Source organism: Bos grunniens, chromosome 23 (assembly GCF_055505025.1).
Source record: "Bos grunniens cultivar Pamir isolate PY7600 chromosome 23, Bosgru_T2T1.0, whole genome shotgun sequence".
Taxonomy (NCBI): Eukaryota; Metazoa; Chordata; class Mammalia; order Artiodactyla; family Bovidae; genus Bos; species Bos grunniens.
Window position 1 is genome coordinate 25864464 of NC_141187.1, and position 25622 is coordinate 25890085.

A 25622-nucleotide genomic window follows, 5' to 3' on the forward strand; every position below is an offset into this window, starting at 1 on the left:
GCTGCAGTCCATGGGGTCGCTAAGAGTCAGATGTGACTGAGCGACTTCACTTTCACATTTCACTTTCATGCAAGAATTCCATGGACTGTATAGTCCATGTGGTCGCAAAGAGTCGGACACGACTGAGTGACTTTCCCTTTCCCTTTCATGCATTGGAGAAGGAAATGGCAACCCACTCCAGTGTTCTTGCCTGGAGAATCCCAGGGACGGCGGAGCCTTGTGGGCTGCTGTCTCTGGGGCTGCACAGAGTCGGACATGACTGAGGCGATTTAGCAGCAGCAGCAGCAGCAGCAGTGTGCCCTTCTGGGAAAGAAAGGCATTTGACCAGAAGGCACTGCCCCAATAGGAACAGATGCCATAAAGGACAAGAAACTTGGGAAGGACTCACCCTTTCCAAGCCCTGCAGGCTCTTTCCCTACCCAGCCCAAGGAATACAGACCCAAGTGCAACTCTGCACTGAGTCCAGGGGGGCTCTACCAAGTGTATCCTAATGCCATGGATTTACTTTAATTAAGAGAAAGGGTGGTGGCAGGGTTGGGGGGGATGGATTGTATAACTAGGAACAGTGTAAATTTATCATGAAGAGTCAGCAAGGATCATGGTTTCCAGTGATTCTGAGGCTGAACTTGCCATCTTGAAATATTCTCCCAGTGGCTGACTTCTGTCAAATGAGAAAAAAAAAAGCAAAACCTAAAAGTTGAGAATTATGTTTTATTCGGTGGACTTTTTGAGGACTAAAATCAGGAAGACAGCCTCTCAGCTCCAAGCTACAACCATAAAGAGGTAAGGGAGGAGCCAGGAGCTTTTGCAACAAAGAACAGGGGGTCAGAACATAAAAAAAAAAAAAATACTGTTAATTAAAGAAAACCAGACATCTCAAGTTAATGAACGAGTGCTTTTCTTTATATGAGAAGATGCAAGAGTCTGGGCTCACTGAACTCATTCCTTTGATAGGCACCTTACCATCCAGGACCAGTATCCTGCTTTTCTCCATCCTAAATCCCCTCAGCATGCACAGTTGTGGATGACTTCTGTGCCTGATGGCTTAATGGCTGCAACATCTTCTCATTTACTGATATGGCAGGTGACATCCTTTGTCCACACTGCCCTTCTAGGTCAGTGGCTAAGATAAAATGTAATGGACAGATACTTGTAAAGTCTTTAGTATCATTACAATGCACTGATTCAAAAAATGTATTAAACACCTACATTAGGGCACTACACCAATAAAAAATTTAAAAAATCTGGAAAGGTGAAAAAAGAAGTGGGGGACAAAAATGGGAACTAGAAGTAGTTAGGGGAGAGCAAGTGTTATCAGAAAAGAAACTCTTTGGGCAAGGTGTGGAGACAGCCACCAAGAACTGCTTCACTGCTACTAGTGGATTGATGGCCTGGGCCCCCTGAGGTTTACGCCTGTTAGTGAAACCCATCAGGGGGATTTACTCTGACAAGCAGCAGTAAAACTAAAGCCTTTGTCTGTATTGGCAGTAAACCACCCATGACATGGATGCCTTTGGCGCGAAGCTTGCTACTCTATTGCACTCCGTTAAACTGGCTCATTCTCAGAAACAGCTGTTATAAAAATCAGATGCCTGGGCCCCATTTCAAACCCAATGAATCCAATGTCCAGGCATCTGGGTTTTGTTTTTCTTTTTAAGCTCCTCAGCGCTTCTGATAGCTTGTTTTTTCCTTTCTTGAAGATGTTTCAAGTACAGGATTACATTTTTTAAGGGATAATAATTTAAACAAGTTTTGTAAAAAGAGTACCTACGGTTTTGACAATTTATCACCGCGCTTATTTGCTTCTCTGCTATGACAAATTTTTCTTGGAAGATGTATTTCCCCTCGTGGGTCTGATCTTTTTATTGCAACTGTAGGTAGTGATCGTAGATACTCGGAGAATTGACAGAAGCGCCGTGTAGCTCTCCAGTCAACAAATACTGAGTGTCCTACGGTGAATATGTAAGACCCCCCCGCCCCCACCAAGGCCTGTGAAGGAGGGTGTAGAAATAGAATGTGCTGCGCTTAGTCGCTCAGTCGTGTCCGACCCTTGGCGACCCCATGGACTGTATGTAGCCCGCCAGGCTCCTCTGTCCATTAGATTCTCCAGGCAAGAATACTGGAGTGGGTTGCCATTTCCTTCAGAAAGGTAAAGTAGGAAAAAACTTGAATGACGTAGTTGGAGGATTAGGCACCAGTCAGTTGCTTTTGTTTATTGAACATCCTTGAACAACAGAATTACAATAATGAATATTTCTCAGTCCCTGGCCCCAGGGAAGCACGGGTTCAGAAGTAACACTTTCAACCGGAACCAACCAGTGACACTTCCGTGTGAACTGGGACAAGAGCCTTTTTCCCACGGGTGGGAGAAGAGCGAGCGGGACGGGCGAGGTGAGGTGAGGTGAGGACTGGGATGGAGCGAAGGAAGGACCCTTCCCCTGTCACTGATCTAAGGACCCGCCCGGAACCCGGACCCTCAAGGGGAGAACCACCACGTCATCCCAAACCACCTCGCCTCGCCCCGCCCCGTGTTCTCACGTGACTGCGCGGGGCGGGGCCAGCTCCCCTCGGCCACACTCCCGCGAGAACGTCTAGTCCACGGGCTGCGCACGCGCGGACCGGACACGCCTGCGTCTCGGGCCCCGCCCCTCTTCCGCAAGCGCTCGGCGTGTTTGGCGTTACCATGGAGCTGCCGGGCCGCCCAGAACGCCGCTGGTTCCCCTGGCAACCCAGGAGAGCCAAACCCTACTCGGGTGGTTGCAGCGAGAGCGGGCGCGATGGTGTCTAACCCAGTGCATGGCCTGCCCTTTCTCCCAGGCACGTCCTTTAAGGACTTAACGGTGAGGACGTCTCCGGCCAAACCCCTGTCCCCACCTCCTGGCAGCCTTGGAGAGCTCGCAGCAGGTTGCGTCTCTGCTCGTCCACGCGAGTTTGTCCTTTTCCCCTTCAAACCCTCTCTCTGCCCCCAACGCTGTTCTCCACACCCCCACCCCCCACCCAACCTCACTCTCTTTCTCCAGTTTGCTTTCAGCCCATCCCTTTCTGGGTTTTCCACTCCATCCTGGCAGTCTGTTGGCCTCCCAGCGTTCTTCCTTGCTGCTCTGCTCTTGCTGGTTTTCCCCACCTGGTTCCCGAGCTCCCTCGGCCTTCTGCCTAGCTCATTCTCCCTCTGCACATACCCTTTTCTGCCCAGTTCCATCCTTAAACTCTTCTTCCCTCAACCTGGGCCCCTTCCCCGACTCAACTTCTATACGCCTTCATCCTTATTTCCACAGCCCCATCGCGCCCACTCTCCCCAAGCCCGCATTTCCCTCTTCTGAATCCTAGACCCAGTAATCGCTCCCACTCCCAACTCCATTTTCCATCTGTTGGCTTCGTTATGTCAGGTCCTTTTCCTCGGTCTCATTTATGCTTCTACCAAGCCCCATCTCCTTTTCTGTCCAGCATGTCGACTTTTTCTGCAGTCTTGTTTAATCTTTTCCCCCAAATCCTCTCGCTTGGAAAGTTAAATTTTCAACACTTGGCCATCTTCCTCCCAAATCATCCTTAGGTGCTTTGTAGGAGATAATTGCACTTTAGTTCCCTCTGCCACAATTGATGTGTTCTTGTTTTTTCTTCTCTAGCCCTTTTCTTTTCGCTTTTAACATTTTTATAAAAGATTCCTATTTGGATTTTGTTTCACTCCTCCCCTACCTTAAGTGTTGTTAGTTGTATCTTCTAGACAAAACTGAAGAGGAAAAACAAAATAGGCTTGTGTTTTTTTTCTCCAACACAGTTTAGCCCTTGACAAAATTATGATTTTAATACTGAAATTTCAGGGTTGCTGAAATATGTGTGGGAAGGTCAGCATTAAGATTCAATAGGCTGATTTTCAAAGATGAAACAATAATCATTTATGTAGTTTAACAATTTAAACAATAAGTTCCTCTCCTTGGTCATGAAGGTAAAGTAAAAAAGACTGGAGCCTGACTGCTCACTTGGTTCTTCCTTTCCTGTTGAGGGGAAGTTGTCTCCTGGCACTGAACAGTGCTGGTTTGGAGGATGAGATGATGCAGACAAAATGAGGTAGTCTTCCTTCTCTTCCTGTACAAATATCCCACTGTGTTGCTGAAACCTACTACATGGACCTCTTCCAGAGCTCTTATTTGTGGATAGCTGTCCGACCGTTGATCTTTGTGGAGTGGTGGGGAGGCTGGGTCCCCGTGCCACTGTTTTGATCTCCTTCCTTCAAAAATACTTCATTTTCACTTTTTTCTTTTTTATATAATCTTTTGGTTTTTTCCAGTTATCAAAAAAAAAAATCTGTTGATTGTAAAAAAGAACAACAACATAATTCAGAAATGTATAGAACAGAGAACATTCTCCAAAGCAGTCTTTTTGTGCACGTGTTTGCATGCTTGTAATTGTAGTATGTGTATATTTTTATAAGCTGCTTTTCTGGGCTTATTAAATCATAAACATTTCCCCCAGATTGCTACATGGTCTTCAAAACAAGTATTTTAATAGCTGCATAATAGCCCATTAAGTGAGCTTTCCATCATTTGCTTGTCTTTTAGATTGCTTCTCATGTTTTGGTATATTGTAATTAACATTGTAATTGTCAGCCTTAGGCATATTGTTCTTTCCCATGATTTTGGATTATGTACTCAAAGGATGGAGGGTGGAATTATTGAGTTTGACTTTAAATCCATAATATCCATTTGCTTTCCAAAGAGTTACAATATATTAGTGTCACTGTAGCAAGAGGGCCTTTCATTTCAGGTAAGAAATCGTTTCACAGATTTGGATTGTTTTGGTTCTGTGACTTATAACCACCAGATAAGATAGTACAAAATTAGGAGTCTACATAAAGATATTTTAGTTTTTTTGTGGCAGGTGAGCTGATAATTAAAATTGGATGCTCAGTAACAGGGCTTTAAATTTTATTTTAAGCTCAGGCTGCTGCCTCCCGCCTTGTTCCTGGCCACCTGTTTTAGCTTAAAATACAAGAAGCTTCTCATGTAGGTAAAATTTTTGATACAGGGTTTGTGGATGTTTATAAGTAAAGGTTGAATCTGATACCTTTGGAAGTTAGCTCTTCTACCTAACAAATACTTGTTATATCATGACACACTTCTTTTTTCCTTCAGAAAACAGCATTTCATAGAAGCCAGACTCTGGGCTACAGGAATGGCTACGCAGTTGTTCGACGTCCAACAGTTGGGATTGGTGGGGACAGGCTCCAGGTCAACCAGCTGTCCCAGGCTGATCTGGATGAGCTGGCCAGCAAGATCCCAATCCTCACGTATGGACAGGCCAGGCAGGCCCCGCCTGCAGTGTTTGTTCCTGCACATGTGGCTTTCGACAAAAAGGTATCATCTGGGATCAAAGGGTACCCCTCAAATTCAGATTTCTGAGAGCCAGCTGTTTGCAGAAAAGTCAGTAGTAAACCACAGGCTTTCCAGATTCTCTGAGGAAAAAATTGTTCAAATGCCTCAACCCTTAGTCATAGACAGCTGGACTCAGGATTGAAAGACTCTTTCTTTACTCAGGAAGCTGATTACAGAAAATAATTCCCTGTAAATGTCCCTGAAATATTTTCTAAATACTGTTTTAAAAAGTTGGCATGGGGTGGTTCTGAATTCTTGAGTTCGTATTGCTGTGTTTACCTGTTTGATGTGTTTTCCACATTTTAAAAGTCCTGTATCCTGCAGTAATGACAAATTCTTAATCTCTGTGAAATGCAAAATATCATGAAAATGACTTCATCTATTGTCGGTTTTTGTCTGTTTCTGTAAGTTTTTGTTTTTCAGGAAACATTTCAGATTTGTCGTAACTGAACCAAAGGGTAGTATAACATTTTTGTTTTATTTATTCTTATGCTTTTGTAATGTGAGTTTTATTTCCATCTGTTAACATTTCCATATCTTTCTTGATTTTCCTTGTCAGTGAGCTTTCTCTTTTCACTAAGGTAAGGTTGTCCTAACCCTGGCCATGCAGCAGAATTACTGACGGGACTTTTAAGAAACTTGGGTGTCACCCCAACCCTTCATTGATTCTAATTCCCCAATGATGTCTATATATAACTGAATGTGACAACTACTAATCAGGAGTTAACTGTCTTCATTTACTCCTGGCCTATATTACTTGTCTGTTTTCTTGGTCTTACAGAGTACTTATTGAAGCTAGAGGCAGAAAGGTACAAAATAATCTTGTGGAAATTTGCCATTTGCACTGGTAATCACTTAATTAGAAGCAAGTATTTTTTACTGTATCAGCCATAATCTATATCATCTCCCCTTCCCCATCTCAGCTAACTCATTTGATACAAACAGATTGACATGTGCTTTCCTAGGCTGAACCTAAACATCCCTTATCAGTGATACATGATTTTGTATGTCTTAACTTTGTTCTTGTGTCTCTTGTTTATTTACAGCTGTGAATGGCACTGCAAAGCCAATAGAAAAGGGAGAGGGCTGAAAATACAAGAGAGGAGTGAGACAGGCATTTTTAAGTTTGTGCTGTGTTAAGTCGCTTCAACTGTGTCCGACTCTGTGACCCTATGGACTGGGGCCCACCAGGCTCCTCTGTCCATGGGATTCTCCAGGCAAAAATACTGGAGCAGCCTGCCATGCCCTCCTCCAGGGGATCTTCCCGACCTAGGGATCAAACCCACATCTCTTAAGTCTCTGGCATTTGCAGGCAGGTTTTAACAGTTTATCAAGATATAAATGGTTATGTTCAATTTTTACTGAAAACAATAGCAAATAACTATTGTAAACTAGAAAGTGAAAAAGTATTAATGAAATTCAAAGAGAGAAAATTGTGCCTAATAGGAAATAAGCTTCTTATTTTTTGTTTTTCTATGTAATTTTATGCTAATTGTCATTACTTAATTTATACTTTTTAAATACTACAATTCATTTCTTTAAAGATATTTGTTGTGAAAAGAATATTTATATTTTTTTCTATTCATTTACTTGGATCATCATAATTTCTTGATAAATAATTCTTACCATAAATTATGAAGTAGAGTAGTTAAATACATGGTTTTGAACCTGAGTTGTTTTTTTTTTTTTTTTTTGCAGTAAGGAAATTACAGGTTCTGTGAATTAAATCAGAGTTTAAATTTTTTGAGAATACCCAGAAATCCACTTCATAGCCAAGATATGTGTCCATATTTTGGACATTCTTCATGCCGTTCCTCATGATTAGAATATAACTGAATATAATGGCAACCCACTCCAGTACTCTCGCCTGGAAAATCCCATGGATGGAGGAGCCTGGTAGGCTGCAGTCCGTGGGGTCACTAGGAGTCGGACACGACTGAGCGACTTCACTTTCACTTTTCACTTTCATGCACTGGAGAAGGAAATGGCACCCCACTCCAGTGTTCTTGCCTGGAGAATCCCAAGGATGGGGGAGCCTGGTGGGCTGCCGTCTGTGGGGTCGCACAGAGTCGGACACGACTGAAGCAACTTAGCAGCAGCAACGACCTCTTACACAGATGATAAAGACCAGGACTTCTCCAGGGAATGCCTTCGTCTTCCCCTTTGCTCCTGTGCCATTCTCATCTTTCCCCAGGCTGACTTCCCACTCTGTGGTGTTCTTCTTCTTTCATCTTTTCATCCTGCTGCCATTTCACTCAGGGGACTGCTTCTCTACCTAGGGTCATACCATCCTGTCTTAAAAACAAGACAAAACAAAAAAAACCCTACCTTCTTTCTGCTTGGTTTATTCCTCAAAGCACAGCTCTGAGAACATCACTTCTTTAGGAAAATGTAACCACTACCCAGCTCCTCTGGCCTACAGTGGTCACAATTCACAAGTGTAAGCACAAAGATAGATTAGGATTCATTTGTACTGATCATGTGACATAATTCTATAAGGTTTGCTTTTAAATAACTCATTAACGTTTTAAAAAATAGAATGCATAAAATCCTGATTATTTGAGCCTTTAAAATGTGGTGTGTGTGTATGTATCTTTTTCCTGCCTCCCGTTCTGAGGCCAACTTTCTGTTGCCAAAGGTATCTGTATCCCCTCCACCATAGAAAACAGATGGCTTGGGAAGCTGGGTATGCTCCAGGGTTCAGTGTGTGTTCTTCTCCTTTGTCTCTGCTCACTCCTTGACTCCAGACTCTTACCTTGAAATGTCCTTTACATGATGAACTGTGTCCTGAATTCTAGATGAGTTACCCGTTTGACATCTCCTCTTGAATGTTTAGTGAATACCTCAAAAGTAAACATGTTCAAAACCAAACCCCTAATTTTGTTTCCTCATCCCCAAAATATGCTCCACTACAGTCTCCCCCATATCAATTTGATTGTAGTTCCATTTTTTTCAGTTGCTCAGGTCAAAATGTTTGAGTCATTTTTTTTTTTTTCCCCTAATGCTGACATCTTTCTCCAAACCCAGCTCTACATCTCAAGTCGCCTCCTTCGGTGTTAACTGTGCGGTCACTTAAATTCAGTAAGCCTAAATTCGAGCCCCCTATCTGCACTGCCAAAGTCATCTTCTCAGAAAAATCTGTGTAAGTCTGTGGTTCAAATACTGACTATTATGTACATGAATTACTGATCATGTCTTCATTTCATTCTTTGCAGTTGCTGTAAAATGTTACTTTAAAAGGATCTTCATATTTGGCTTTTACTGTATGATTGTTTTGCTTTAAACATTCTGCTATATTCATCCATTTCATCTTTTTGTTATGAGTTTTAAGGCCCTGACTCCATTATATTCATATTTCTGCTATGCAGTTGCCCATTCTTTTTTGGTTCTTATCTTATTCTTCCGCAGTAAACATTATACATTATTTCATCTCCTCCTCCATTGAGCCATAATTGTGTCTTCGCTAAAAAGTCTCCTTGGTTTGTTCCCCTTGTTTTAATAGAGTTGGGTTTGGGTTAACACTCTTACTTCCCTGAAACATCATTCTAATATGTTCTTGCCTTGAAAAGAAATGTTAAAAATAGAATAATAGACACTTTAAAATCCCATTTTGTGCCATTTTGACTTTACACTGATGCTGCTGCTTCCAGAAGACCTGGGATTTGGTCCATCTGGGATGGTTGTTTCTGAGCACAAAACAGGTATTTACAAGCCACCCAAAGATGTTGTGATGGATGGTCAATTTGAGATTCATTCATATAAGTCTCTAAGAATGAATATGTCATTAATATATGTTTACAAGGCACCCCACTTCTAAAGAAATGGACTTGAGATTCGTTTTCATTTTGAAACCAAAAGTCGTCGTCTTGTCCAAATTTCTTATCCTTTTCACAAATTTGAAATGGAATTTTTGACATTGAAATAAGGCTAGTAGAGTTAAGTCTTTAAGGAACACATTAGTAAACTGTCTACCCCTATTTTGAGTATTTAGTTCAGAGGTCAGCAAGCTTTTTCTGTGAAGGGCCAAATAATAAATATTTGGTCTTGAGCTGCCATAATAAAATACAGACAGACAGGTGGCTTAAACAATAGAAATTAATTTTCCCACAGTTCTGGACGCTTCAAGTCCAAGATTGCTGTTGATTTGGTTTCTGGTGAAGGCTTTCTTCCTGCCTTTCAGGCAGCTGGCTTCGTGCTGTGTCCTCGTACGGCCTTTGCTCAGTGCGTGTGTGCTGAGAGGGAGGGAGAGAGCTCTCTTCCTCTTCTTAGAAGGCCACTAGTTCTGTTGGATTGGGGCTCTACCCTCAGGACTCATGTAATCTTACTTAGCTCCTTGGCACCTTATCTCCAAATATAGTCATGTTGAAGGTTAAATTTCCAACACTGCATATTGTGGAGGTGGGGACATAATTCAGTCCGTAGCAGCAGTCCAACTACTCAACTCTGCCCTTATCATGGGAAAGCAGCCATTAGCAATTATATGTTATGTTGTATAGTTCCCAATTGTTTTGAAATTTTGTTCTCCTTTTGATTTTGCGACCGTTTAAATGTATTAAAAACTGTTCTTAGTTGCAGGTTCTATAGAAATAGACAGCAGGGGTAGATTTGTCCCATGTTCATAGTTTGGCAGCCTCGGAATTACAAGGTGGGAATGATGAGTATTTGAACCTCCCTGAGTGATTCTTGGCGTGAGAAGAGACTTGTTATTTTTTGATGAGACACTAACACACCATTTCTCCCACCCTTCTGTATTACAGGTGCTTAAATTTGATGCCTATTTCCAAGAAGATGTTCCTATGTCAATTGAGGAACATTACAGGATCCGCCAAGTGCACATTTACTACTATCTAGAAGATGACAGCATGTCCGTCATAGAGCCTGTCGTGGAAAACTCTGGGATCCCTCAAGGAAAGTTAATCAAACGCCAGCGCCTCTCCAAGAATGACCGGGGAGACCACTACCATTGGAAAGACCTAAACCGAGGAATAAACATCACGATTTATGGCAAAACTTTCCGCATTGTTGACTGTGACAAGTTCACACAGGTATAGTATGTGTTTCGGGAAGTTTTGGTGTCTGAGGCATTGTTCTAATCTATGAGAGAATACATGTCACTTGTCAGGGTAAGAGGAGGGCACTGATCCTCTGTCCTGAGTGGATTAATATGTAGGTTAACTTGGCATTTGTATATGTCATATGTGGCATCATGGGCATCCCAGGTGGCACTAGTGGTAAGAGCCTGCCTGCCAATTCAGGAGATGTAAGAGATGCAGGTTCGATCCCTGGGTTGGAAAGATGCCCTGGAGGAGGGCACGGCAACCCACTCCAGAGTTCTTGCTTGGAGAATCCCAGGGACAGAGGAACGTGGCGGGCTACAATCTATAGAGCCTCACAGAGTCAGATGTGACTGAAGCGGCTTAGCACACATGTGCCATCACTGCATGGTGACATCATCTTTTTCATGATGACATTGGTACATATCCTCGATGGATATTTGAGTAATAAAGTTAAACTCCCATTGTGGCTGAATCATTTGGTTAGAAATCAGTTCACATGCCAGTTCAGATAGAGAGTAGTGGAGCTGGTACCCTTGAAGGGATAGAAATATGAAAGAGACCTTGGGCAATTTAGCTTAAGTCTGGATTTACAAAAATAGCACCATCTCTACTAGCAGATATGAGCCAAAAGTTTTTTGTGCGATTTGTATTTTTTTGGAACTCATACTTGCTGTATACTAGGGAAACTTGGTATCTAAAAAATTCCTGGAATAAAACCATTTTTAAAGAAAAACACATATTGGGAAAAATCTTTATTTCTCTATTTCATATGTAATGGATTTTTGACACCTTTAATTGTAGAGAGAGAAAAAAAAGCAAAAGAGAGCACTTTCTTTAGCACAAAGTGTAGGTATTAGTAAATAATTGCAAATTTGCCTTAGCAAAGATACAGTTCCTAAATTTTTTATGCCTTTAATCCCATGTGACATAATGCCAAATGTAATTAAGTTTTACCATGCACTGAGCCCCTATGAGTTTACTCATTTATTATTTTTTTAATTAGTAATTTATTTAGCAAATACTTAATGCCTGCTGAATGCCAGGCACTGTTCTAGGTGCCAGGTATAAAGATTTGCCCTTATAGAACTTATTACATTCTGGTTGGAGGAAACAAATAATAAGCAAACCAATGTTTGTCAGATGCTGCAAAGAGCTATGGAAGAAACTAAAGAGGGGAAAGGGGTTGGAGTTGGAGGGGGTGCGGTGTGTGAAGGCTGGCCAGGGAAGGCCTCACTGATGAGATGTCTCAGGGGCAGGACCTCAGGGCAGTGAGAGAGGGTGCCATGGCATCCGTGCTGCCCTGAGAGCAGCCAAGAAAACCATAGAGAAGGTGGAGGTACCAGACCATCTCTGAGAGACCGTCCCCCTCAAATGGGTCTTGATATCTCTTTCTGGTTTTGAAGTCCATTTTATCATAGGTAGTTCCAGGATTGTGCCACCAATGAAAAATTATGAAGTGTTGTATGAATTTGAGGTATCACCATTGTTTTTACAGTCACATCTTTACAGTTTGAACATTTGCGAGTTGATCCCTGAGCTGTTGATCTAAGCCAGTTGTAGTCACTTCTCATTAATAATGGTAGTTACATGCAGTACAGTCTTCACAGACACTGAATTAACAAATACTGAACCATTGCTCCTACAAGAAATGCAGAGTTGGGTTCCTCCAAGCCTGTGGTCAATACACAGTCTTGTTCTGTGTGTTGTTCTGTTTACAGATTATTGTTGATTCATTAACATTGAGGTCTTGGCCAACAGCACTATAAGTCATGCCTGAATGAAGCTTAGCTGACACTTGTAATTTTTCCGTAAGGTACATCACATCTGCCTTTTCTTTTTTGTAGTAAAATGTAGGTAACATGAAATTCAGCACTTTAACCATTTTTAGATGTACTGAGTACTTATTGATCGTCTTGTACTGAGAACATGAGACAGCACCGTAGCACTAAGGTTGGGGGCCACTTCAAACTGCAGAATCGCCTACAGAAAGCAAATAAGTGAGAAAAAGTGGCTGGCCCCAAATAGACTGAAAAGGACGTTCGAGGAAAAGGACTGAAACAGGCAGAACTTCCCAGTGTTCGACCTCAGCTGAGAGTGTGCATCAGACAACTCAGAATTCCCACTGCTCCATGCTCGGCTGAAAAGGACCACAAAGCTCCACAAGGGTTGATTAAGTTGATAAGGTTGAGCAGGTAAACAAATACAGAAATTTGTGGAAGCTGAAGTTCTCATGACTGATAGACAAGAGCTGAGTGTTTCAGGCATTGATGAGTAGATTATGTTTTCAATAACTGATCTGTTAGAAGTTGGCTCCTATAATAGTCTGAAGTTTGTCCACATCTTACCTGATTTGATGGTTTTCGCCCTGGCTAGACCTATGAGTGAATAAGAAAGGAAACTCTTTACAGTATGATTTGGACAAGGCACCATCTCTGTTCACACACATCATCATCACCATCCATTCTCACCCCCTCCTGAGGGCTCTGCATAAATGGTCCCATAGACAGAGTGCGCTGAACGTGAGATTCCGGGCCCTAGGACCAGCAAGGAAGCAGCAGCGTTCCCAGACCTAACGGGGTCATCCAGGGTCCACAGGTTGTCTGGTGACCACGGGCACCTTTCTGGAGCATGGTGCCGGTGAGAGACTAGACTTTGAACACCTGTGTTGGCGGGCTGCACCTGGGCTTCGAGCGTCTGTGCAGAGACGTGGGGAGTCTTGCTCTTTTCAGGCCCGCCAGCCTGTGTCTTAGTTTCCTGTCTGGGGGAATTCCCTCCCCCACTTGCCTCTTCTGCTCTCAAAGACACTCCCTTCTCTCTGCTCCTCCAGGGACACTTTAGAATAACCACTTCAAAGAGCTTAGGCTTTTTTCTAAGAGACAGGAAGAATAGTCAACTTCAGGAAGCTTCTACATTCCTGCCAAAACTTTAAATACTAAGATTACAAGCTAGTTAGCAGAACTGATACTAGAGCCCGTATATTCTGGCCCTGAATTCTGTACATTTTGTATGGAATTGTCCAAAAGCAAACCACACAATTCCCCAAAGAAACCCACATTAATTTCCAGTTCCAGAATGTAAACAGATCCCAGGAAATTGTTTTTGAGTGTGTGTGTGTGCTTAACAAAAAAATTTGTTGTGCTTTTAAGAAGAATTGAGTTGTATTAAATATATAGTGACTTAAAATAATACATATTTGCTCATAATCAGCAAAGAAATTCAAGATCACATCGAGTTCAGATGGCTTTCTTTAACTTTTTCTAGTGAGATTTGAGCCCTTGATTCATCTTTCCTGTTTGATTGAAATATTTTTTGGTCTGAAATAACCAGTGGGTTTGCTTTCTTTTCCTTTTTTTTTTTTTTTTTTTTGTGGGAAGTGCTTAATCATATATTTGTTTTAATTGAGATGGAAAGCTGGGAATTTGATTTCAGCTTAACTTTCCCTCGTGCCGCTTGCCGCCATGTGCTGTATGATGAGCTCAGTCCCGTCCGACTCTCTGGGACCTATGGACTGTAGCCCACCAGGCTTCTCTTTCTGTGGAACTTTCCATGAAAGAATACTGGAGTGGGTTCCCATTTCCTACTCCAGGGGATCTTCCTGATGCAGGAATCGAACCTGCGTCTCTTGGGTCTTCTTTATTGGCAGGCGGATTCTTCACCACTGTGCCACCTGGGAACCCCAGCTTGGCCCCATACCCGACATGAACTACATACTGTTCAGACTATGATTAGGTTCCCGATGTATAAGCATTATATAAGTGTGTATAAGCAATCCTAGTGTTTCCTCTGTTCCTGGGCACCTAAATCTAATTGATCTGAATTCATATTTGGAGCCAGTTACCTTGCCACCACGTCTTACATTTTTACTTAAGGTAATTATCAGTTATTGTCTGCATTACAGAATTGGGTCAGTCGGAGGCTTGGTACTGCTAAGACATGCTCAAGCTTTAAACTAATGGTTAATGTGGACAGTGGCTTAGAAATTCTTATTATATTAGTGTTTATTTTTATAGCATCACTTAGCACTTACTTTAAGAAGCTTCAAGAAGGATAATCATTATTAATTTTGAATTACGTAGGTATTTTTGGAAAGTCAAGGAATTGAGCTAAATCCCCCAGAGAAGATGGCGCTTGATCCTTACACTGAACTCCGGAAACAGCCTCTCCGTAAATATGTAACCCCAACGGACTTTGATCAACTCAAGCAGTTTCTCACCTTTGACAAACAGGTAGGTGAGTGAGCTAGTAGGTTTGTTCCCAAAAGCGGCACTGCTTATTAGCAAGCTGTCTTGGTAGGTGTGTATTTTGAAACATTACATCTGTATTTTAACTGGTCAGGTACAGTGCTCTCTTTCTGGGGTTACAGGTACAGGAATCCCTAGGTTTCATATCAGAGATTCAAAGAAGATTGTGAAGTTAAGTCTTATGAGTTCCACCAAACTTCTCTTTTAAAGTAATTCCTGAGCACCATCTGCTCCCTAACTTTACATTTCCAGCCGCCCACTTCTTTTCCTAAACATGAATTAATCTCCAAGAATCCTTTGGGAAACCTTGAGTGAATTATATTGGGATGTTTCAAAGCTATTGCATATATGTAGGTTTCTAATGTTAAGATAGTAATTTCAAAGCATTCCCATTGCAGATGCTTCCTTGTTAAATGTTATAATACATTGATGTTTGAGTACAGAATGTTCTGGGTATTTTCCAACTCTGTTCCAGCCTGTCTTCCCCCTTGTGAGCTGGTGTACAGAGCAGATCCGAGTCTTCTCTTCTCTGTACTAAAGGGAAAGAGAAAACAGCGAGATCACCCTCAGTGCTTCTCTGCTGCTGTTTCTCTCAGAAATGTAATTCTGTTTAGTATAGAAAATTTTACCTAGCACTACCAAATTCTTTTAAGAACATTCTTTAAACCAGTCATATGACTGTTACTCTTTTGTAAAGATTCTGTTTTTGAGATTGAAAGAACTAAAATACTGATTAATAAATGAAAATTCTTTCCATACTAATTATATACAAACCATTCACGTGTATCTTTATTAATTACGTATAAACCACTGAATGAAGGGCCCACTGCTCTTTTAATTCAGCTTTTCTTTCACTGACTAATATTTTGGATCAAAATGAATCCTTTCTCAGCACAAGCTTATAAGCCTATTACTTAATATTTTCCAGCTGTTGACATCTGGTTTATAATTTCAGATGTTTTTGTATCTTTGGTGAATACTTTTTTTTTTAATAACCATCTGAGATTACTTCATAGTCTTTCTAGCTAATCTTTTCATCACTGATACATAAATGCCAAAGTAGCTAAGTTAAACTCTCCCTTTGTGGAATTTTTTCTTTAAGTCACTGCTTTGGGTTCCTCAAAGGTTCTTCGATTCTATGCCATCTGGGATGACACAGACAGCATGTTCGGTGAATGTCGGACCTACATCATTCATTACTATCTTATGGATGACACGGTGGAAATTCGAGAGGTCCACGAACGGAATGATGGGCGAGATCCCTTCCCCCTCCTGATGAACCGCCAGCGCATGCCCAAGGTTTTGGTGGAGAATGCAAGTATGTGTGATTCAATTTATCCTCTATTAATTGGGACCTTTCCTGGATCTCAGAGGAGTTACTCAATCATGTGATCATTCCCTTTACACTTGGGAGATGGCTGCTGTGTTCTGTAGGCTTTTCCGTAACTTCCCTCCGTTACTGGCCCCTCAGTCCAAGCTTGTCTCTGAAATGATCTGGCAGAGATGATTGATACCCAGATGAAGGGAGCAGAACCAAAACAGCAGTGGGAGATTTATTTAAGTGTGGAAGGGCTTCTGAGCCATTTCATGTCAGGCTTTTAGTGCTTTTCTGAAACAGCCTTGTTTTCATTCAGAGGCACAGCTTACCATTTCCTTAGGTGTGCTTTGGACTTTGCTTCTCACCTCAACCACTTCCCAATCAATCAGGAAGTTTCTGTGTGGAATAACTTCAGGTGGTAAAGACACGTCTCTGATTCGTAAAGGTGGATCCCCATTCTATCAGCCCCTGGTCTTTCTTTGCTGGTATAAAATAACCTTGTGAATTGGAGCAAGAATGCAAACAGAATGCAGCTGAGACATGCTGTCTGTCACTACTTCTCTGGAATAAGTGAACTTGCTTTAGTTATTGACTTAAGAGTTTAAGAATTTTCTCTTGCAAGAGTGTCATCTTGGTCACATGTACTGACCAATGTTTGGATAGATGACAGAACTCCGTAAATACTTTCATTGTTTTTTTATTTTTTTAACTCTGTTTTTTGGAACTCAGAGATAAGAAATTCCAGGTATTGAGCCAAGAGGTTTGTCTCAGGTTATAAACAAATCGGCAGTCTGAAGGCTAAATCCAGCCCACCCACATGTATTGCTGGGTCTGCGGAGTGTGTTTTAAAAATGCAGAGTTGTTTAGGGGCAAGGAGGTAGAGATTTCCATCACTTGGAGAGTGAAAAGTCAAAATGTGGTGAAAATACACCTTGATAAATATGTAGTTGTTAGAAACAATAAACAAAATATACAAGAAAGCGAATGGGTGCATCTTAAATGCATACTGCTGTGTAGAAAAAAGAAAACAAGATGCATAGTGGAATACCGCTTACATAAAGTAAAACACAAAACGGTGTAAATAGTACATGCAAAACCAGAAAGCAGTTCGTTAGAATGGTGGCCTGTGAGGCAGAGGAGAATGAGACTGGGGAAAGGGCGATAAAAATGGTCATCATTTTTAAATTAAGAGTTAACTTTAAAACCCTCTTATTTTAAGAAGTGAGAATAAGTGCTTTAACAGCTTCCATTCTCAAACAGCAATAACTGGATTGGCGCCCTTGTTCAGCTTAGTCCAGCTGCTGCCTGCTCCGTTCTGCTTAGCTCCCATAGCACCCTCCTAGGGTTCCGTGACATTGGACTGTGTACTAAGTTTGGCCTTCCAGGTGCTTAAATGAGCTGAAATGCCTGCCATCTGGAGCTGACAAGCGTTAGAGTTATGACTGAGAGGCAGAATGGGAATGTATTCCGTGTAGCATGAAGAAGGGTCAGTAAACCTCATGAAGTCACTCTTAGGTTCCTTGTTTGTCTGCCTCATCAATGTGACCTATGTGTAAACTTTTCAACACGTAATCATCTGCTCCTATAACTTCCCAAATTCTAACAAAATTTCCATCAGAGGTAGATGGAGAGGTAGCCAGGTGACCTACGTATGGTCCCTTGAAAAGATAGGAGACATATGTTTTTGTGAAAGTTACAATTAGTCTTGTGGTAGCAGGACAGAAAAAGCTAAGCTCCCATCAACTAAATAATTTCTTTAACTGGAAAAAGAAATGGTGTTAAAGCATCTGATCGACTTCCAGAGGCCTTTATCTAGTGGGTAGTTCTTATTGAATTCAGTTAAACAAGAGTTAAATATCTGCTCCGAGAACCATGTCATGTGCTAAGTGCTGTGGAGGATAAGATAAAATTGCTCCAGACCTAGAATGCCTGTCCTTCAGGCACTTTCAGTGGCTGGGGAGACAAGTCATATACACATTCAGAGTGCTTAAACAGTAACACGGGTGCCCCAGGTGATCTGATTCCTGATTCGCGTGTCATGTAGACAGAGCTCAGAACAACGGGTGTGAGCTAGAAAGACCAAAGAAGCCTTTACAGGAGAGCCTTTACAGGGTTAGGTTAGTAAGACCTAACCCTTACTTGGAAAAATCTTATATACAGAAAGAAAATGATTCCAGAAGTAAAAATCTGAGATGTAAGAAGCAGTAAAGAAAGAAAATGGTAAAATGTAGGTGAATCTAAATAAATACTGACTATACCCGCTGAAGGCATAATGTTGAATTTAAAGTGAAAGTGAAAGTCGCTCAGTTGTGTCTGACTCTGCGACCCCATGGACTGGACAGTCCGTGCAGTTTTCCAGGCCGGAATATTGGAGGTACAGTTCCCTCCTCCAGGAGATCTTCCCAACCCAGGGACTAAACCCAGGTCTCCTCCTTTGCAGGTGGATTCTGTACCAGCTGAGCCACCAGGATTGAATTTAAGGGCTTAAGAATATCAAGATAAAATTAAAGTCTATGACAATAATGATATTGGAGCAGTATTAGGATTAAGAAAACAACAGGTTTTGAAAAGTGGGTATTTTTGTGGATTATTTATTTTCATCGAAATAGAATTAACTTACAATACTATGTTGGCTTCAGGTGATCTGATACTTGTATACATTACAGAGTGATCACCAGGATCTGTCTAGTTACCATCTGTCACCATACAGACTTATTACTGACTCTATCCCTATGCTGTACCTTACATCCCCGTGACTCATTTTACAGCTGAAGTTTGTATCTTTTAATCTTCCTCCTCAGTTTTACACTCATCCCATCACCCCGCTCCCCTCTGGCAACCACCAGTTAGTCCTCTGTATCTCTAAGTCTGTTCTTGTTTTGTTAAGTTTATTCTTTTATTTTACTTTTTGTTGTTGTTGTTGTTCAGTCGCTGAGTCTTGTCCAACTCTTTGTGACTCCATGGACTGCAGCATGCCAGGCTCCCCTGTCCTTCACTGTCTCCTGGAGTTCTCAAACTCATGTCCATTGAGTCAGTAATACTGTCTAAACCTCTCATCCTCTGCCTCCCCTTCTCCTTTTAACCTTCAGTCTTTCCCAGCATCAGCGTCTTTTCCAATGAGTTGACTCTTTGCATCAGGTGGCCAAAGTTTTGGAGCTTCAGCTTCAGCATCAGTCCTTCCAGGGAGTATTCAGGGGTGATTTACTTTAGGATTGACTGGTTTGATTCCTTGCAGTGCAAGGAACTCTCAAGAGTTTCCTCTGGCACCACAGTTTGAAAGCATCAATTCTTTGGTGCTTGGCCTTCTTTATGGTCCAACTCTCAATAGCTTTGGCTTTATGCACCTTTGCTGTCTAGGTTTGTCATAACTTGCCCTCCAAGGAGCAAACATCTTTTAATTTTATGGCTTCAGTCACTGTCCACAGTGATTTTGGAGCCCAAGAAAATAAATCTGTTACTACTTCCCCATCCATTTGCTATGAAGTAATGGGACCAGATGCCATGATCTTAGTTTTTTGAGTGTTGAATTTTAAGTCAGCTTTTTCATTCTCCTCTTTCACCCTCCTGAAGAGGCTCTTTAGTTCCTCTTCACTTTTGACCGTTAGAGTGATATTATCTGCGTATCTGAGGTTGTTGATATTTCTTCTGGCAGTCTTGATTCCAGCTTGCAATTCACCCAGTCTGGCATTTCACATGATGTACTCTACATATAAGTTAAATAAGCAGGGTTATAGTATTTAGCCTTGATGTATTCTTTCTCCAGTTTTGAACCAGTCAGTTTTTCCATGTCTACTTTTTAGATCCCACATGTAAGTGAAATCGTACAGTATTTGTCTTTCTCCAACTTAATTCACTTAGCCTAATAACTCTTTAGGTCTCGCCACGTTGTGGAAAATGGCAAGATTTCATTCTTTTTTATGGCTGAGTATATTCATTGTATGAATGGATAATGAAAGAGAAAGACAAATATGATATGATATCATTTATGTGTGGAATCTAAAATAAGACACAAGTGAACCTCTTTGTGAAATAGAAACAGACTCACAGACATAGTGAAGGCTGATTCTGCGTTTGGAAATCTGTTGATTTCCCCGGATGAACAGATTACTGGAACCATCCACACTGACTGTGCCTGCCTTCTGCCACAGGATCACACTGGCCTCACAGCATTGATCACAATTGCAATGAAACCGTTTTTTGTGTGTTTAGAGTCTGCCACCCCAAACAGAGTGTTGCCTCCATCAAGCCAGGAATTTTATCCATATTATTAATTGTGGTCACTAATAATTTGTTTGTTGAGTGGATAAATGGGTGAAAGTGAAAGTCGCTCAGTCGTGTCCAGTTCTTTGGGACCCCATGGACTATAAAGTCCATGGAATTCTCCAGGCCAGGATACTGGAGTGCGTAGCCATTCTCTTCTCCAGGGGATCTTCCCAACCCAGGGATCAAACCCAGGTCTCCTGCTTTGCAGGTGGATTCTTTACCAGCTGAGCCACAAGGGAAGCCCAAGAATACTGGAGTGGGTAACCTATCCCTTCTCCAGTGAGTCTTTCCAACCCAGGAATCGAAGTGGGTTCTTCTGCATTGCAGGCGGTTTCTTTACCAACTGAACTATCAGGGAAGCCCCCAAATGTGTGGGCAGTTAAACTAAATGACTTGGATCCCCCCACCCGAGATCCAGTACTCTGTCTTTATAGAAGGATGTTTATTCTTTTCTCTTGTGATGATTCCTTCTAAGCCTTAATTCTGCTGAGATTAGTGACCCGTGGACAGAGGAGCCTGCCTGTCCATGGGGTTGCAAAGAGTCGGACACAACTGAGCGACTAACACACACCCAACAGGGATATCGGAAGCCTAATATGGGAGAGAAACTTTACAGAAACCATCTGGGCCATTATGGGTCCCGTTCACGGATAGAAATACACAGCCCTGTGTTCTGCTGGGAGCGTGGAGGAGTCACTGACCCTCCATCAGAGCTGAAGCCCACACCTGCTCTGTTCTCAGGATTGCCCGGCTGTTGTGTGTCTATCTTTCTTCCCATCCTCATTCCGTTTTCTCTCTCCTCTTTCTGCTGTCTTTTGTTAGAGAACTTCCCTCGGTGCGTGCTGGAGATCTCCGATAAGGAGGTGTTGGAATGGTACACGGCCAAAGACTTCATCGTCGGGAAGCCGCTCACTATACTTGGGAGAACTTTCTTCATTTATGATTGTGATCCATTTACTCGGCAGTATTATCAAGAAAAATTTGGAATCTCCGATTTACCACGCATTGATATGAGCAAGAAGGAACCGCCTCCTATGAAACAGGTAATGGAACACTGGCTCTGAGGGTAGTGAGAGAGTTCATCTTCTGATAGAGGACTTTAAGGACAAAAGGGGCTCTTATATGAATACCCAATTAAAAATGGGCAAAACATATGAAATAGAGCAGTTCACAAAAGCAGAAATACAAATGGCTAATGAACATATGGAAAGACCCTCAACTCATCATCAAAGAAATAGAAATTAAAATACTGAGGTTTAGGATTTTTGATTTAAAAAGACTCAACAGCATCCCATGTTTGCCCTGATGTGATGAAATAAGCTTTTTCCCAGACTGCTAATAGGTGACCCAGTGAGGAAAGCTCTGAAAGACCGTTTGTTATCATTTTAACTTTTCCAAAATAAAAATATTACATATGTCTTGACCCAGAAAATCTGGTTTGGGGATTATAAGAAGATAGGTGTAAGGACCTGTATTGTAGCATTGTTTATAATGTGTTAGAACATTGGCCGAATAAATTATAGTATATCCATCCATACAATTAGAAGACTGTAAGTCTAGTTAAAAAAAAAAAGAGGAAGTCTGTGCATATTAGCATGAAAAAAATGTCCATAACATTTTTAAGGGAGTGTGAATACATGATGTGGCACTAATTTCTGTAGATTACTGTATACAACATCTGCTTCCGTCACTGAGGAAAAGACCCGGAGGAATGTTTCCCCAGATGATCTACAGTTGTTAGTTCTCCAGTGGGCAGAAGGGAGGGAAAGAGGGAAGTGGGAGATGACCAGGGACCTGTTTTTTATACTGTGTGGTTTTAATTTCACTTTCTATACCAAGCTGTATATTACCTTAATAACTTTTTAAATTTTTTCATTAAATTCCAGACCCCTAAGACATTTCTTTCTTTTTTTTTTTTATTTGCCTATTTATCAAACCTTTCACTTAAAAAGTGATTGGGAGCAAAAAACAAACAAAAAAAAACTAATTAATTGAAGATGTTGGAAGATGGTGTTCTTTAATTGCAGTTTTGCTGTCCTTAAAAATCAGGCAGAATCCCAGACTTCAGTTCTGTGCACCTCAGAGTCCACTGTGATCTGAGAGTAAGTTCATGGTGTCTTTAATGCAGCAAAATAGTAATCTAGTAGACTTGGGCCTTCAGAATGGCTCAGCCACGTATTTTAGAGTTTGAAGTAACAACTGCGTGTTTTCAGAATTACACAGCCAATTCCAGAAGCATCTCACGTATCAAGGCCCACGTGTCATAGACCAAAGGCACTGTGCCATTACACCTGTCTAGGGGAAGAACAATTCACACAACCTCTGTGTGTGTTGCTCGTGTATAAAATAGTGTGTGAGCATCCAGGGCCCTTCTTTATTCTGCTAGCATGTGTGTAAAATTATGTCAGCGGCTTCTTTTCAAAAGACAGTGATTGGAAGGATGGAATGATTGAGTTCCTCCAGCCTGGCCTCTGCTTTACCCACAACTCTTGGCCCGAGCCGCTTGCGTATCTGCTGAGTTACAAGGGTTCTGTGTCCTGTTTTATCCCCTGGACTTCTGCTAATGCTTGAACCACTTTTGCATCATTTCTTTACACGGCTCTCTCTCACCTCTCGCAACTTAGTGTAGGCCTTCTTTCTTCCAAGAAGCAAGTACCTTTAAGCTCTCCTCAGTCATTACCCCTTGGCCGTCTAAACTCTACAAGGTGAGTGGGGACACAGAGATGGGAGGCTAGCAGTTTCTAGAGGCACCAAGCCAGCGTCAGGCCAATGGGCAGGGACAGAGCCAGATATGAAGTGCGTATATTTGATTTGAGAATCGTGACCTTCAGATCAGGAGTAAGTCCACATGGATCCAGAGGCCACATGAGCTAGATCTCAGACTCAGTCCATCTGGAGACATGCTGGTAGGGAGGAGGAAGAAGCCAGGGCCAGGAGGGCCCATCTGCCATGGAGCCAGCCTCTGAACACGTTTAAAGGATGAGGGGCTCTCAGATTTTGTGTGTGTGTGTACATGTTAAAAAAAAAAAAAAAAACCCTGGGCAGGAACTCTGGAGGGTGGGTCATTGGAACAGGGGTATCTATGAGTGGTGGTATCCACAGAGGAATAGCTCTAGTTTGGAACAGGACCCATGCAGCAGCTTGGCATATGATGGAGTATGGGAAGCACAGTACCAGGGCCGCAGGCGGAAGGGCTGATATCTAGAGAAGGCCTGCATCCCAAGAGGGGAAATGAGATTCGATTTGAGGGAAATAGGTGGAAACCTGTTAAAACACAAAAGGAATTTGGCAGGAAGGTGTTCAGAAGCTTACCTCCCTATTTCAAAACCCCTTAATCTCCCCTGCACCCCCCGACCAGGTTGCTCTCACTGTGTATTGGAATTAGATAGTGCCACTGCATTTCTGCTGCTTACAGGTAAGTTAGAGCTTAGCATGTGGGCAGTGCTATGGGCAGCTTAGCATGAGGGACTTTCAAAGTTGCTCTGTCCATGGCAACTTATGTATTCACTGCCTACTGGTTTCGCATATGGGACAAATTAGTCATTGTCCACTTACTGGATCCGCTAATCACACTTTCCTGGTGGCTCAGACAGTAAAACCATCTGCCTACAATGTGGGAGACCTGGGTTCGATCCCTTGGTTGGGAAGATCCCCTGGAGAAGAAAATGGCAACCCACTCCAGTATTCTTTCCTGGAAAATCCCATGGACAGAGGAGCCTGGCAGGCTACAGTCCATGGGATCACAAAGAGTTGGACACGACTGAGCGACTTCACTTAACTTAGTCACATTCCAGCCATGCAGATCATATTAATCACATACAGCCCAGGGGTGGGTGAAGGATCAATGTTCTAAGCACTTCACCTTGAATGAACATAACAGAGTCCATGGTTTTTGAGGGAGTCCCCATTATAGATGGATCAGGGCTCATACAGACTAATTTGTTAAACTTGCTGGATACAATATGTTTGAAGATTTGGGGAAGGTGTCTACAGGTGAAAGCATGGTACGAGCAAGTTTGCTGAGAAAGCAGTGCAAAAAGGAGTCAGAGAAAAAGAATTCAGCTGAAGTCTGCCTGGCATTGATGAGAGGGAGGAAACCTCTGAATTATTAATACTTAAGTTTTTGACAAATCCCAGCATCCTGTAGTGGTACCTTCAGCCCTTTATGGAACCTAAGTTCACGACAAACATAAGTTCACCCTGTACTTCCACACTTACCGAATAATCTTTGCATCTGGAATTCAGTTCCATGAGTTTACTTCTTCACCAGGGAAGGGGAGTCCTGGGTGGACAGTGGGGGGGTCTGAGTTCTCAGTAAAGTATGACTGTCATTACTATGAGGCAATAATCAAGAAATAAAAATATCAGAAGTATGGAGGTTAACAGGAAAAAAAGGAGCATGAACCAAGCCCTGACACCTCCACCCCACCCCAGCTCCAACACACAAGAAAATGGTTTCCAGATCTGCCAGGCGGAGACCTACACCCCAGAACAAAGAATTCACAGGCCCCTGGCTTTCCATGCTGCAAGTCCATGAGTACCAGGGCTGGGGAGCAGGGCAGGGCTCTGCCATGGCGGTAAGGGTCAGTGGACGTCAGCGATGTCTCAGCCCAGTCTGGAGGGTTATTCTGTAGCATCATGAGTCACTTGTGTGAGCAGTGATCAAGGGCGTAAAGTCTATAAAGAAGAACGGAATATGTGATATGTTGTTCTTTCCGATTGCATTTGAATATGTAGAAATTACTTTTAAATATTTTCCAGACTTTAAAAAGAAACTTACAGTTACCTTTAATGAAATTTTAAAAACAAGCAGCATCTGCTTTATTTCTTGCTTCCTTTTTTTCTTCAGGAGTTGCCTCCCTATAATGGTTTTGGCCTAATTGAAGACTCTGCTCAAAACTGCTTTGCTCTCATCCCAAAAGCTCCCCAAAAAGATGTTATTAAAATGCTGATGAACGAGAACAAGGTGCTTCGTTATTTGGCCACACTGGTGAGGACAGTGTTTGTATCCTGAGGTTCTGCTGTGTCTCAGTGCTGTGCACGGTTGTCCGTTTTGTCTGTAAGCTAGAGAGTAATAGCTGTCGGAGTCATGTTGAACTCCAGCCTTCAGGCAGGGTGGACGGCATTAAGCATGGTGCTCCCGAACCAAGACCTAGCTCAAGTCCTATCTGCCTTCAGAATCTCTCTGAAATCATTAATCTCTCCTCGCTAGCCCTCACATCTTGACCGACTTTTTGGCCTTTTTTATTAAGCAGTGAAAGCCTTGACTTATATTCAAAGTATCTGTCTCTCTGTGTGCCTTTCCAGTGAACTGTCATTTCCTTGACAGTAGGGACCATGTCTTTTATATTCATTAAATGTAACAAATAGAATC

At 42.1% G+C, this 25622-nt stretch overlaps 1 protein-coding gene across 3 annotated transcripts in view; it reads left to right on the plus strand.

Annotated features, from left to right (window-relative positions):
• Positions 1-2726: 2726 nt before the first annotated feature.
• The window catches only part of EFHC1 (EF-hand domain containing 1), a 39551-nt gene continuing 16655 nt past the window's right edge, over positions 2727-25622 (plus strand). Inside the window, exons 1-7 of one of the 3 annotated variants that reach the window (XM_086369062.1) lie at positions 2727-2840; positions 5130-5351; positions 10127-10414; positions 14503-14652; positions 15793-15985; positions 21071-21291; positions 25098-25238. In XM_086369062.1, the coding sequence (XP_086225188.1) occupies positions 2778-2840; positions 5130-5351; positions 10127-10414; positions 14503-14652; positions 15793-15985; positions 21071-21291; positions 25098-25238 (1278 nt within the window). In that variant the 5' untranslated portion in view covers positions 2727-2777. Of the gene's footprint in view, positions 4066-5129; positions 5352-10126; positions 10415-14502; positions 14653-15792; positions 15986-21070; positions 21292-21909; positions 25239-25622 lie in introns of those variants that run through there. The other 2 variants (XM_086369064.1, XM_086369063.1) reach the window with 2 other exon arrangements.